At 33.3% G+C, this 10,788-nt stretch overlaps 1 protein-coding gene and 1 long non-coding RNA gene across 5 annotated transcripts; both read right to left on the reverse strand.

Annotated features, from left to right (window-relative positions):
• Positions 1-1,282: 1,282 nt before the first annotated feature.
• LOC132058312 (uncharacterized) lies at positions 1,283-4,126 on the reverse strand. 2 transcript variants are annotated; one of them, XR_009415241.1, is made up of 4 exons: positions 3,847-4,126; positions 2,570-2,699; positions 2,344-2,443; positions 1,283-1,974 (listed from the first exon to the last, which is right to left on the reverse strand). It is a non-coding gene; the product is annotated as an uncharacterized LOC132058312 (long non-coding RNA). The 2 variants fall into 2 exon arrangements; XR_009415240.1 differs by lacking the exon at positions 1,283-1,974 and having other exon boundaries at positions 2,367-2,443; positions 2,570-2,714; positions 3,847-4,124.
• Positions 4,127-4,730: 604 nt separating this feature from the next.
• LOC132056525 (ferric reduction oxidase 4-like) lies at positions 4,731-10,788 on the reverse strand. 3 transcript variants are annotated; one of them, XR_009414807.1, is made up of 9 exons: positions 10,536-10,788; positions 9,916-10,015; positions 9,589-9,786; positions 9,234-9,468; positions 8,117-8,444; positions 7,290-7,527; positions 5,633-6,342; positions 4,892-5,136; positions 4,731-4,859 (listed from the first exon to the last, which is right to left on the reverse strand). XR_009414807.1 is itself a non-coding variant. In XM_059448764.1 (8 exons), the coding sequence occupies exons 1-8, from the start codon at positions 10,687-10,689 to the stop codon at positions 4,997-4,999; spliced, it is 2,103 nt and encodes a 700-aa protein (XP_059304747.1). In that variant the 5' UTR covers positions 10,690-10,787; the 3' UTR covers positions 4,731-4,996. The 3 variants fall into 3 exon arrangements, 2 of the variants coding, with proteins under 2 accessions (XP_059304747.1, XP_059304748.1); XM_059448764.1 differs by having other exon boundaries at positions 4,731-5,136; positions 10,536-10,787; XM_059448765.1 differs by lacking the exon at positions 9,589-9,786 and having other exon boundaries at positions 4,731-5,136; positions 10,536-10,787.

Here is a 10,788-nt window from a genome sequence, read left to right on the forward strand (position 1 = left end):
TTCCTCTTTGATTGGGTATGTAATTAAGCATTATTTTTACAGTAATTTGACAATAGATGGATGTGACAATAGATGGATGTTGTTTTCCTCTTTGTTTAAAGATGAATGATGTTTATGTAGTTGTCAAAAATGATATGACTGTTTTTCAATGGGCACTTGATCATGCCATCTCTCCAGGAATTCGCATTTGTATTGTGCATGTTTTTCCTCCCATTACCTACTTTCCTTCACCAGGTAACTTTTATTAGTTAATTTTAGTGTGTGAATTTGATGCTTCATCCAAAACAATGACACATATATAGGAAAATACTGATATTCTTCCATATTGTCTTCATTTTGTTTTCTTTTTTGATTACTGCATCTTTGCCTTCATATCAAACAGAATGATGCATTAAAGAAAACAGGTGAATGCCAAGTTAGGATATTGAGCAAATCAAGCGAACTAGAGAATTCACAAACATGAATAGTTTCAAATGTACATGATTAGGATATTTAGCAATATGGTTCCAATTCCTTGCTTCAACGGCTAGAGTCGGAGAGACCTTCTACCAAGTGGTCATCGTGAAAAAAGTTAATTAACTTACTCGACGCTAAATTACAAAAGTCCTTTTCATAATCTTGAATCAATATGGATTAATTTATAAAATGATCATTAAATAATTCATTAATAATCTCTTCCTCTCTCCATCTTCCAATATGACCTGTTATTTAGATATCAATCTATATATTTTAGGAGAATCAATATATTTTCTGATGATATCGATTACTTTTATTTGAGCATTGTAATTGTTGTGGGAAATTGATTTTCTTTGTTTTCTGATCCAACTGATGTTTCCAGAAAAAGGTTTGAGGCTAACAAGTATGTGTTATATTCATATTCCTCTTTTATTTTTATTTTTCTCCATATTTTTCTCTGACTTTTCAGTACATCTACAATTTTTATACATTTTAGCGTGTTAGTTCTACATTTTATGCAATTGTATCGTAAAATGTTATTTTTTCTTTCTCGAAATATTACTCCCTCTTTCTCAATTTATAGGAAGGGGCTCGGGGCCAAAATAACTATTTTGACTATGAATTTTGGAATAGATTTTTTAAAATTCTTAAAATGAAATTTACATACTTAAAAACTACACAAAAAATACTATAAGTAAACATAGCTAATGATTCGCAATATGTAAAAATAGTTTGAGAAGATTGTAGAAAAAAATTGTTTGACTTCCGAAATAGTAATATCTTCATATAAAATGAGATGAAGGAGTATTTTGGACTAAATGCGCAGATTAATGTCTATACCTCTATTTTACTTATCTAGGTCAATTTTTTTTTTTTGAATCCTCCAATTATTGTTCTTCCAAAATCTGTAATTTTTGTATTTGTAAGACAAATAATTTTTCCGACCGCGCGAAACGTGGACATGTACACAGTTTAATATATGCAAAGAAGATTTAAGATGTTTGGTTGTGGGGCCCTTATGAAATGATTTGTCTTGGAGAATAGTAGGGATGACATTAGCAGAAGAGGGTAGAATAGTCAACTAAAGACAAATATTTTCAAGGGAGCTACAGTAAATCATTTTCTCATCCAATAGAGTTGCTTTATTTTGCTGCAATTACAGAAATAACCTCCCTGGACCTAGATGACAAAAAGTAGCATATACTTGGTATTTCCATAAAGATGATCGGGTATTTTGTCATTAAAGCACGGGAGAAGAGCGGCTGATCATACGTACAAACACACATAGCACAAACATTAGGGTGATATGACCAGACTATCCAGAAAATTACCGAATTTTCCAAAATAGCCCTACAACCCCAAGCAGCTCTCGTTAGCCGCGTAAGTAGTAACTAGTAATGATAAACATGAAAAAAATGATATTATTTTATTACACATTGTAGATAAATCTAATTCAAAAGTCAAGACATAAAGACTGTAGGAGAAAATATTGATCGAGCTGAGCGTGTCTCGATTGATCTGCACAAGGCAGAAGACATATCTATCAAGATCATTGAAGAAATTATTTAGTACTTATTTCATTGAGTTGATAAAGTTCTGCACCCATCCAAAGCAAACCAACAAAGAAGAATCGCCAAAATTTGTCTCGTTTTCATATAGAAAATGTAAATTGGATAAGATATACGTTGGATCTAAGAACATATAGTATATCCAATTTGTTATCACACGTCTTGCAAAGCAGTAAATAAAAATATCCAGCTTGCAGTGGCATGAGGAATACAAGCTTAACCAGAGTAAACTTCACATTCAAGTGAATACGTCTCAAAGAAAGATGTGTGTATAAATGTAACACAGTAGGTGCCAAGAAGCATGGTTTAAGATTTTTACTTTTCAGCTGCAAGAACCTTTCCTTTTCTGTTGAACTCTTGAAGCCAATCTTCATCCTCGTCAAGATCATACGCAACAAATTCTCCAATCTCAGTCAGAGCTACAGTATAAAAAAAAAAAAAGACCAGCCCGGTGCACTAAGCCCGAGCTACAGTATATTTAATAAAATTTGAGAAGTTTCAACTCAAATGATAATACAAACATATCCCCGATACAGCTCGTGTACCTCCTCTAGCATGTATATATGTTGTTCGCTGTGCAAGAAGTGTGTGAATGATCTTTTCATATGTATCCACAACCGCATGCTCAGGAGTGGATATTTCAGGAGGCAACTTCTTGCTAGTAGTTTGTGGTACCTAAAGAATAAATTACTGTTCAACATAATAAGCTTAGGTACAGGCACAATTCGCAATACAGAAATTCTCATTAAGACCAAGTACATTATGAAAATTTTGATGGTCTAACCTACGTAGAAAACTTTGGACGGTTGACTTGAAAAAGGGGATTAAATATTCTTCATTATAGATGCTCAAATTGAAACACTGTAATAGTTCCTACATCCATGTCAATACGTCTAATATGGTAATTCGACCCCCTTTTTTGGTATAATGTCAGAGCATGTTGAAGGTCACTGCTAGAAACCTTTAAACAATAAACATGGCCTAAAACAAATATTCTGAATGGCCCACAATATTCATTCATATCAATGAAATAATGTTACCTTGGCTCCCAATAACTTTGCTATCCCACCAAGTTTTCTCATTATCACATTGAACAAATTATGAAGCATATTGATATTGTTGGGTGCACTAAGTTGATCTCCATAATATGAAATGTTTTAGTGATGTTTCGTATATAGTTTAAGTTGTTGGAGTAATAACTGTTACTTTTACTTGGGAAGTTGGCAGACTCATCCTCCGTCTTACCAAAATCATGGCAAAGGCGAATCTGCAGTACTAAGAAAGTCGAAGGAGAAAAGCTTCGCTAAACACATACATTACCTTGAGCTTTTTTTCCCCACAACTCGTCTTCCTTGTTACATTATTGTTTCATTAATAGTTATCGGTAAACGTCATCTATGATTATTAACCAAAATCATGACAAAGGCAAATCAGTGATACTAAGAAAGTCCAAGAAGCAGAGCAAAGCAAAACACGTACATATACAATATATTTTGGCCAAGAGCACTTCCTTTATTGTTTTATGGACTAATCTACTGACCTAGGGCTCCTTATTAACTGAACGGTTTTTATCAATTTTCATGGCTAAAAAGCAATCAGTTTAGCCCATACCATAACAAGCAATCAGTCATAGCCCCTTTCAGTAATTTGAATCATAACTTGTCTACTCTAAATGTTAGACCCACAAAACAGGAAAAAGATGTCCTCCAAATACCAAACAGTTTAGCCGATAACATAAAAAATTGTGAATAACAAAAATCACAACAGATCCGAAAGCCAAAAAGCGAGAAATTGAAATCGATACAGTACGAACTGAACTTACTGAAAAGTGGGTAAAGGGGAATTAGTAGTACCAACAAGGCAACAAATTTGAAGAAGAAGAAGAGCAGAGTGAGAAAGATTCCACCAGAAAGTATCACAAACAAGACAGGGGAAGCGGTGGTAAGATGAGAACAGAGAACAACACAGCGGCCCTAATATTTGCTACATAGCCACTTGGGAAGAAAGGAAGTAGCACGCCTGCTAAACACAGTGGAATTTTAGCGGGGGAAAATTTCAGTTATAAACAATTTATGGGTCAAAATTACATATTCATAGCCTATATTTTAAATTACAAACCTACAGTCCAACATTTCATGGCACAACTTGAATATTCACCTTTATAAAACAATATACAACTTTATACACCTACTGTAGACAATATATACACCTTGTATAAAAGTTTATAATAATGTATAAAACTAGTATACAATATTATACAACAATATATAACTTCATACATCTACTGTAGACAATGTATAAATCTTTTATAAAAGTGTATAATAATGTATAAGACTAGTAAAAAACTGAAGAGGAAAAAATTGGCTATGGCGGGTAATTTAAAAAAGATGAGCTAAAATGGGTAAATATTTTGCCATAATTGACATACAGTGTAAAATTCCCTTTTAGCGGGACCTACACCTTGAAGCAGATATGTGGAATGACAAATTTAGCCTCATGTTAAATTCCGGAAATAGCCTCCTTTAGCCGCTTATATAAAGGTAGTATTAATATTTGTCAACAAGATTACTTTCTGTACAAGTTATAGATCTGTGTGACCGAAACAACACGAGTACACATGCAAACAATATCACACATTCATATTCATGTTAATCCAGTAATTATTTGACCAAATAAACATGTCAAATTGTAAAAGTTACATCCAAATTCTATTACAAGGTAGCCTTCCAAGCAGGCCCCTAATTGAAGATGTTCATTATTTTCTTTGTACGTAGAACAACGTAAGTGCATGTTGCTTTTATACAACTTTTGACGAGGTTATACTGTACAACACAACTTTTTAAACCATATTTCAGAAACTTGCACACAAGTCACAACCAATTACAATCCAAAAGCCAACAAACAAAGAAAAACTGTAGCAAATTAAAGACAAAACATCTGTCCTCGTTTTTGTCGAACAAGCAACCAGAGCATCACCAATTAAAGCTAATAGATTCAAAATGTAGGTTTTGTGCCAAGCCAGAAGCACATATTTTGGCAACCTCATGTCTCATGCTCTTTGGCCCGCAAACCACAACTCCAACATCTGATGCTTTGCAATCAAAAAGTATTCCTGTCATTCAATTCAAATAATATAAGTTCCTCTTATAACAATTATTTCAAGAAAAATACCAGTGTGTGCGTGGGGCAGAATTATAACCGGCGAAGGGTGGTTAGTTGAATACTTTTGTCGAAAAACTAATATGACGTATATAGGTTAAATAGTAGTACTATTAGACATAAAAATTAAATGTTGAATGCCATTAACGAAACTTTTGATTTCGCCATTGTGCGAAGTACAAATAATAAGTTCCTCGTGTACTAAATATTTCAAGAACATATGCATGGTGTATGTATTAGTTCTTATACACTAACAATGACAGAAGTTCTTTTCTTTCACTATCAGGTCATTTAAAAAGTAATTACATATTGTGAATATCCATAATCAGTAGAATTACTAATTTTAAAAGTAATGCAACTAATCGTTATAGCAAATTAAACTGCACTAATAGTGTAAAATTTTAGCTATTGTATATATAAGTAAATATGCCAAGAATTAGCAAACTTACTTTTTAGATCAGGCCTTGCACCATAATGCACCTTAGTAGCTTGCACAATAGACTGCTGAGGAAGGCTTTCCAGCTCCATTTCCGTACCACATAAATTACCAGCAGGTGAATTCGTAGGATTGGTAGGCATTTCCACATTCTGAATTTGTTTCCCTTCACTTTCATTCTTCTTTTTTTGCCACATAAAAATGACACTGGTGGCAATAAAAACCGAAACACAAACCAAAAACATGTCCCAAATGATTTTCCCACTGTAATGATATATTTTTCCATCGCGCTCAACTGGGTATATAGAGTAACGCGTAACGAGGCCTAACAAAAGGAGAAACATGACAAATGACGACGAAATTATCGCGCCGAGCCATAGCCAACTGCTTTTGCCAAGTGGTGCTGAAATTGGAGTGTCTTTTGGATTTCGCTTGAACACGATTGTTTGGACATGACCTTTAAGGTTATTTTCCTGTGGGTTGTTTTCTCTGGTAATGTAGGCTTCGATTTGGAAATCTAAGTTGGAAATATCAGTAGGAGTTGTGGAAATGGGGAGCAAGAGATCAAGCATTGTGAGATCAGATGTGTCTTTGAAGGCTGTGATTAGGATGACTTTTGGTACTTTGGTGTTGGGTTGTGAGCTTTTGTAAATGAGCTCTCTGATTATTGAAATCATGGGAGTAATTCCACTTCCTCCGCTGATCATCACCAAGCAATCTCGACTGCAACAATGTCACATTCCAATTTGTTAAATCTTTGTAACAACCAGTGATGGACACAGAATTTTTAAATCATCGGTCTTCAATTATTTTTAGTTTGAAAATTGCTACTAAGACATGTTACTCAGTTAATGTATTTATACGAATTACTAATATTTCTATAAGGTAATAGTGTTTTGGCTCTAAATTAAAAGTATTGGGTGCTCAATAACCTGAAACACCGAACATGGGTCTGCCATTGGTAACAAGGCATCCCTATTGAATAGTGGCTTTAACTTTTAATATAAGCTGATAAACTACTTAAGTTTTTATATTATCAGTGTATTTTAACTCGTTATAGCAGATAGAATGAACTATTTTGCAATTTTATTTACTCCTGCGTATTATAAACATTAGTAGATGTGTTTCAGATGATCTAATGGCATAAAAAATTCTTTTTATGTTTTTAGTGTATAGAAGTTAGTTAAAGAAATTAAACTCACATCAAGTTGAGCAACAACTACGAAGATCATGTGATCAACGACCAGATATTTGAAAATAAATCAGTAGTTGATACTAATAGTTAGACAGAGAAATAATCCTACTATAATTAAGAAAATAGGTGAAAGAACCAAATTATTCTGCATAAATATTAGCAAATGTCATGGTTAGACAAAAGTATTCGCATGATATCTCAAGTAAATTTATGCTAGTATATAATTAAAGTGAAACGGTAAAAGAAAAAAAATATAAAAAATTAAACACGAACGCTTAGTGAAAAATAAGAACAAGGAATAGTATTGAGATAAAATTGCCTAACCATTTAACATGGATGATTTTTTTTTAATTAAGTACCTTGAATTAATGCTATTGTCCTTCTATTTTCTCCTTTTCAACTGTAATTAGTCATTTACTAGTAAAGGGGGGAAAATCTGAACGAATGTTAGGTCCAAGCCTTAATTGGTAGTTACCTTAAGAAATGAGATGATGAAGGTCCATAAGGTCCCTCTGTTGAGATTTCAAGACGATCTGGAGAAGAAGAAAGTTGCTTTTCTAATTTTTGGCTCCAACTTCCCACGCATTTAATTACAACACTCAGCTTATCTGACTCCAAATTACTGCTTGAAACTACTGTATATGGATGCCACTGCAACTTGGATACGCTTGGCACATTCACATACAAGATGCTTGTAGGGTTGTACGTCAGTGCTGTTATATAAAGTGAAAATAATAAGTACATCCATTAATAACAAGTCTAGCATATATAGTATTCATATTTTAATTTATGTGAACTTATTTAACTTGACATAAAATTTAAGAAAGAAAGATTTTTGAAACGTGTGGTCTTAAACATGTTTGGATAGCAATGAAAGTTTCTCGTTAAGGATAAATTAATGAGAAGTTTAAATTAAAATGTTTCATTCTTTTTTGAATGAGCTAAAAAGGAAATAGATTCACATAAATTGAAACGAAGTGGATTTTAATTAACATCTTTAAAAGGTACTTAATTAATTAACATTTTTAGGTATTTGTAAAGATATATTCTCCAACGTTTAATTTTATGCGTCTTAATTTGACCAAGTGTGAAATTAATTTAAGAAAGTAAAAAAAAAAAAAAAAAAAACTTTTGAATCGTGTGATCTTAAACTAAAAAAGAATGTACCAAAATGTTAGTATATTTTGGTCTTAAATATGTCAGGTAGAATGTTGGAACTAAAGAGCTACTAAATATACAAGATACCATTCTTTTTTAAAAAGACACACGTATATAAATTGAAAACAAAAAGAGTATATTCACCTGGATTCTTGGAAAATGTGAGTTCAACAGAGCTACAAGGTAAAAGTCGCGAAGAAATTAATCTAGCCCTTCGTTTAGACTGTAAGAATCTCAAGTATCGGTCGATCACAAAGAGAAAAATTCCAGGGAGGATCATGCATGTGTAGGCAGCTCCGACATGCAATAGGTAGAAGAAGATGTAGAGAGAATAGAGCTGATGTGTGTAGAAGAAAACGTCAAACATCTTTCTCCTTATCTTGTACAGACTTGTTGCCCACATTGCTATTGCAACCAAGGTAGCAATTTCTCCAGCTACGTTGGATACGTAGGTACTGCTCCACTCTAGCATCTGCATGTATAATTAACCATGGAGTATAAGACATTATTAACTAATCAACTTCTTTCTGTTGAAATTATAGTTAAGTAACAACTTAAGCTTTTAGATAAAATAGTAATTATATAAACTTCAATTTGGTGTCAGAGCAGGTGAGATCTTAGGTTCTAGCCTCAAAATCACCCATTACAAAAATACAATTCTATTTAACCGATCATCACATATATTAGGGTTAAATTTTTGTTGTAGGTGTTGTTAGACTGATGTGTAATGAAAATATTCCTTATTAAAAACTGATTTTTCATATATTAGGGTTAAATTTTTGTTGTAGGTGTTGTTAGATTGACGTGTAATGAAAATATTCCTTATTTTGAAAAATGATTTTTCATGTACTTAACCCATGAAAAAATTAGGTCTGCACGTGAAGGGACGCGTTGAAAATGTAATTAAGTAAATACCATGATCTCTCTAACAATTTAATTAAGATTTTGGATGTGATGCTCACATTTCTATACTTTATTTAGGTGTAAAATCAATTAGACATAGGAGGATCCAAGATCAAGGGTGATCAGTGAGTTTTGATTGATCATCAGTGTGATCTTATTAATTATATGTATTTAATTTAAACTTTTTTGCATATCTATAAATAGTTAGCCAAAAGTTATGAATTCACTTGAACACACAAAAACTAACCCTAGTAGTTTGTGATAAAAGATATCATCCAAAGATATAGTAACTAATTAAGAGATCTCCAAACACTTGAAGAATATCGTGAAGCATATACGATATATATGAACAAATTACCTCTATCATTTGATTAGACACGGCATAGTATATGACGAAGCCAACACTATGGAGAATTGCAAGGGCCATAGAGATATGCCCAAGCCAGATGTGATATTTAATGCTTGATTCTGAAGTTAGCCCAACCAGCGGCAAAATTGAGGACAATCGGGTCACTGGAAAAAACAAAAACGCATAGCAAATATTTCCAATGTAGCCAAGCCTCAAAAATACACTTCGAAACTTTGCCATCCACCTGTAAATTATTAACCCAAAAATATAGACCAATCCATGGATAAAATCGGATTTAGTAACTGTTTCTTTTTTCAAAAAACAAAAGTGTATGTAGGAAATATTAAGTAGATCGATGACCTACACTTTCTCCCCAGCATTGTGCATATGGAGATGACCATAGCTGACATAGACGTAGTTGGCTAAAGACCAAATAAGAAGGACGGTAAACATAGCAGCAAAAGTAAGTTCAACGGCGTTCACAATTCCAAGAGGTTCCATCACGAGCAGTGGCCGTTTCCAAGAACGAAAATATTGCCGTTCCTTATTATTGTCATTGTTACTTCACCACAATTATAATTATATTAGTTAAACATGTACACCATGAATGAATTATTTTTCCAACTATTAATGGCTGCTGAGAACGAGATAAGATAGAAGATGAAATTAATACTACTACTAATTAACTAACCTCTGATGATCAGAACTTGGCTTGCTGTAAAGATGAAGATAGATGCAGCTCACAACGGCTATCAACATTATAGGAAATGTTAATAGAAGAAGATTTGTCCCTGTAATTAAAGAAGTACGAAGTTTATTAGCTATGTGCAGTATAGCGCAGTGGCCAATTAGTACACAATCATGCACGAAATTAATAAATAAAGAAGAGAAATAACACAAGAATTCAACAAGGTTCGGCCAAGCTAGCCTATGTTCTTAATAGAAGCAGATCAAGTTTTTTGATATGAAAGAGAAGAAAACAGTACATGAGATTCTCAATTAAATCCTCTTTAAATACCACACAAGTGTTTCCCAAACCTAGGTCAATGGACCTTAAAAATAGACAAAAACATGACATGATACGCTAGGATTGCCGTAACAACTCGTAGTTGCTTAGTGGCAGTGCACTGGTCGTGCATGGTGTGTACATGATATCCATTTCTTCTCCAATTTTGGGGCCCTATCGTTAGCTTTTGTGGTTAGGTCACAATTCAGATCCACTAGAATTCAAGACACAGCCAACAAAGCTAGGACCATTTAATTTGGAAATTAAGACAGGAAGAAGTATGTTAAACCAATTTAATTAATTACCTTGTTCTCTGAAATATGTGGAGTTGAGCTTGTTTAGGAGCTGGGGCGTCCATGAATATTTGTAAGTCTCTGTAGGTAACATTACCCACATGAAGAGCCATCCAATAAACACCAATACCAAAAGAATATTCAAAACAGCTGATCTGCTCCCCATCTCCACACACTATAGTTACTATGATCTCAAATTCTCAATATGCATGTGATGAGATTGGCTTATAGAGAGATGGTATATATATAGAAGAGTGTGTTGTCA

Source organism: Lycium ferocissimum, chromosome 5, assembly GCF_029784015.1.
Source record: "Lycium ferocissimum isolate CSIRO_LF1 chromosome 5, AGI_CSIRO_Lferr_CH_V1, whole genome shotgun sequence".
NCBI lineage: Eukaryota > Viridiplantae > Streptophyta > Magnoliopsida > Solanales > Solanaceae > Lycium > Lycium ferocissimum.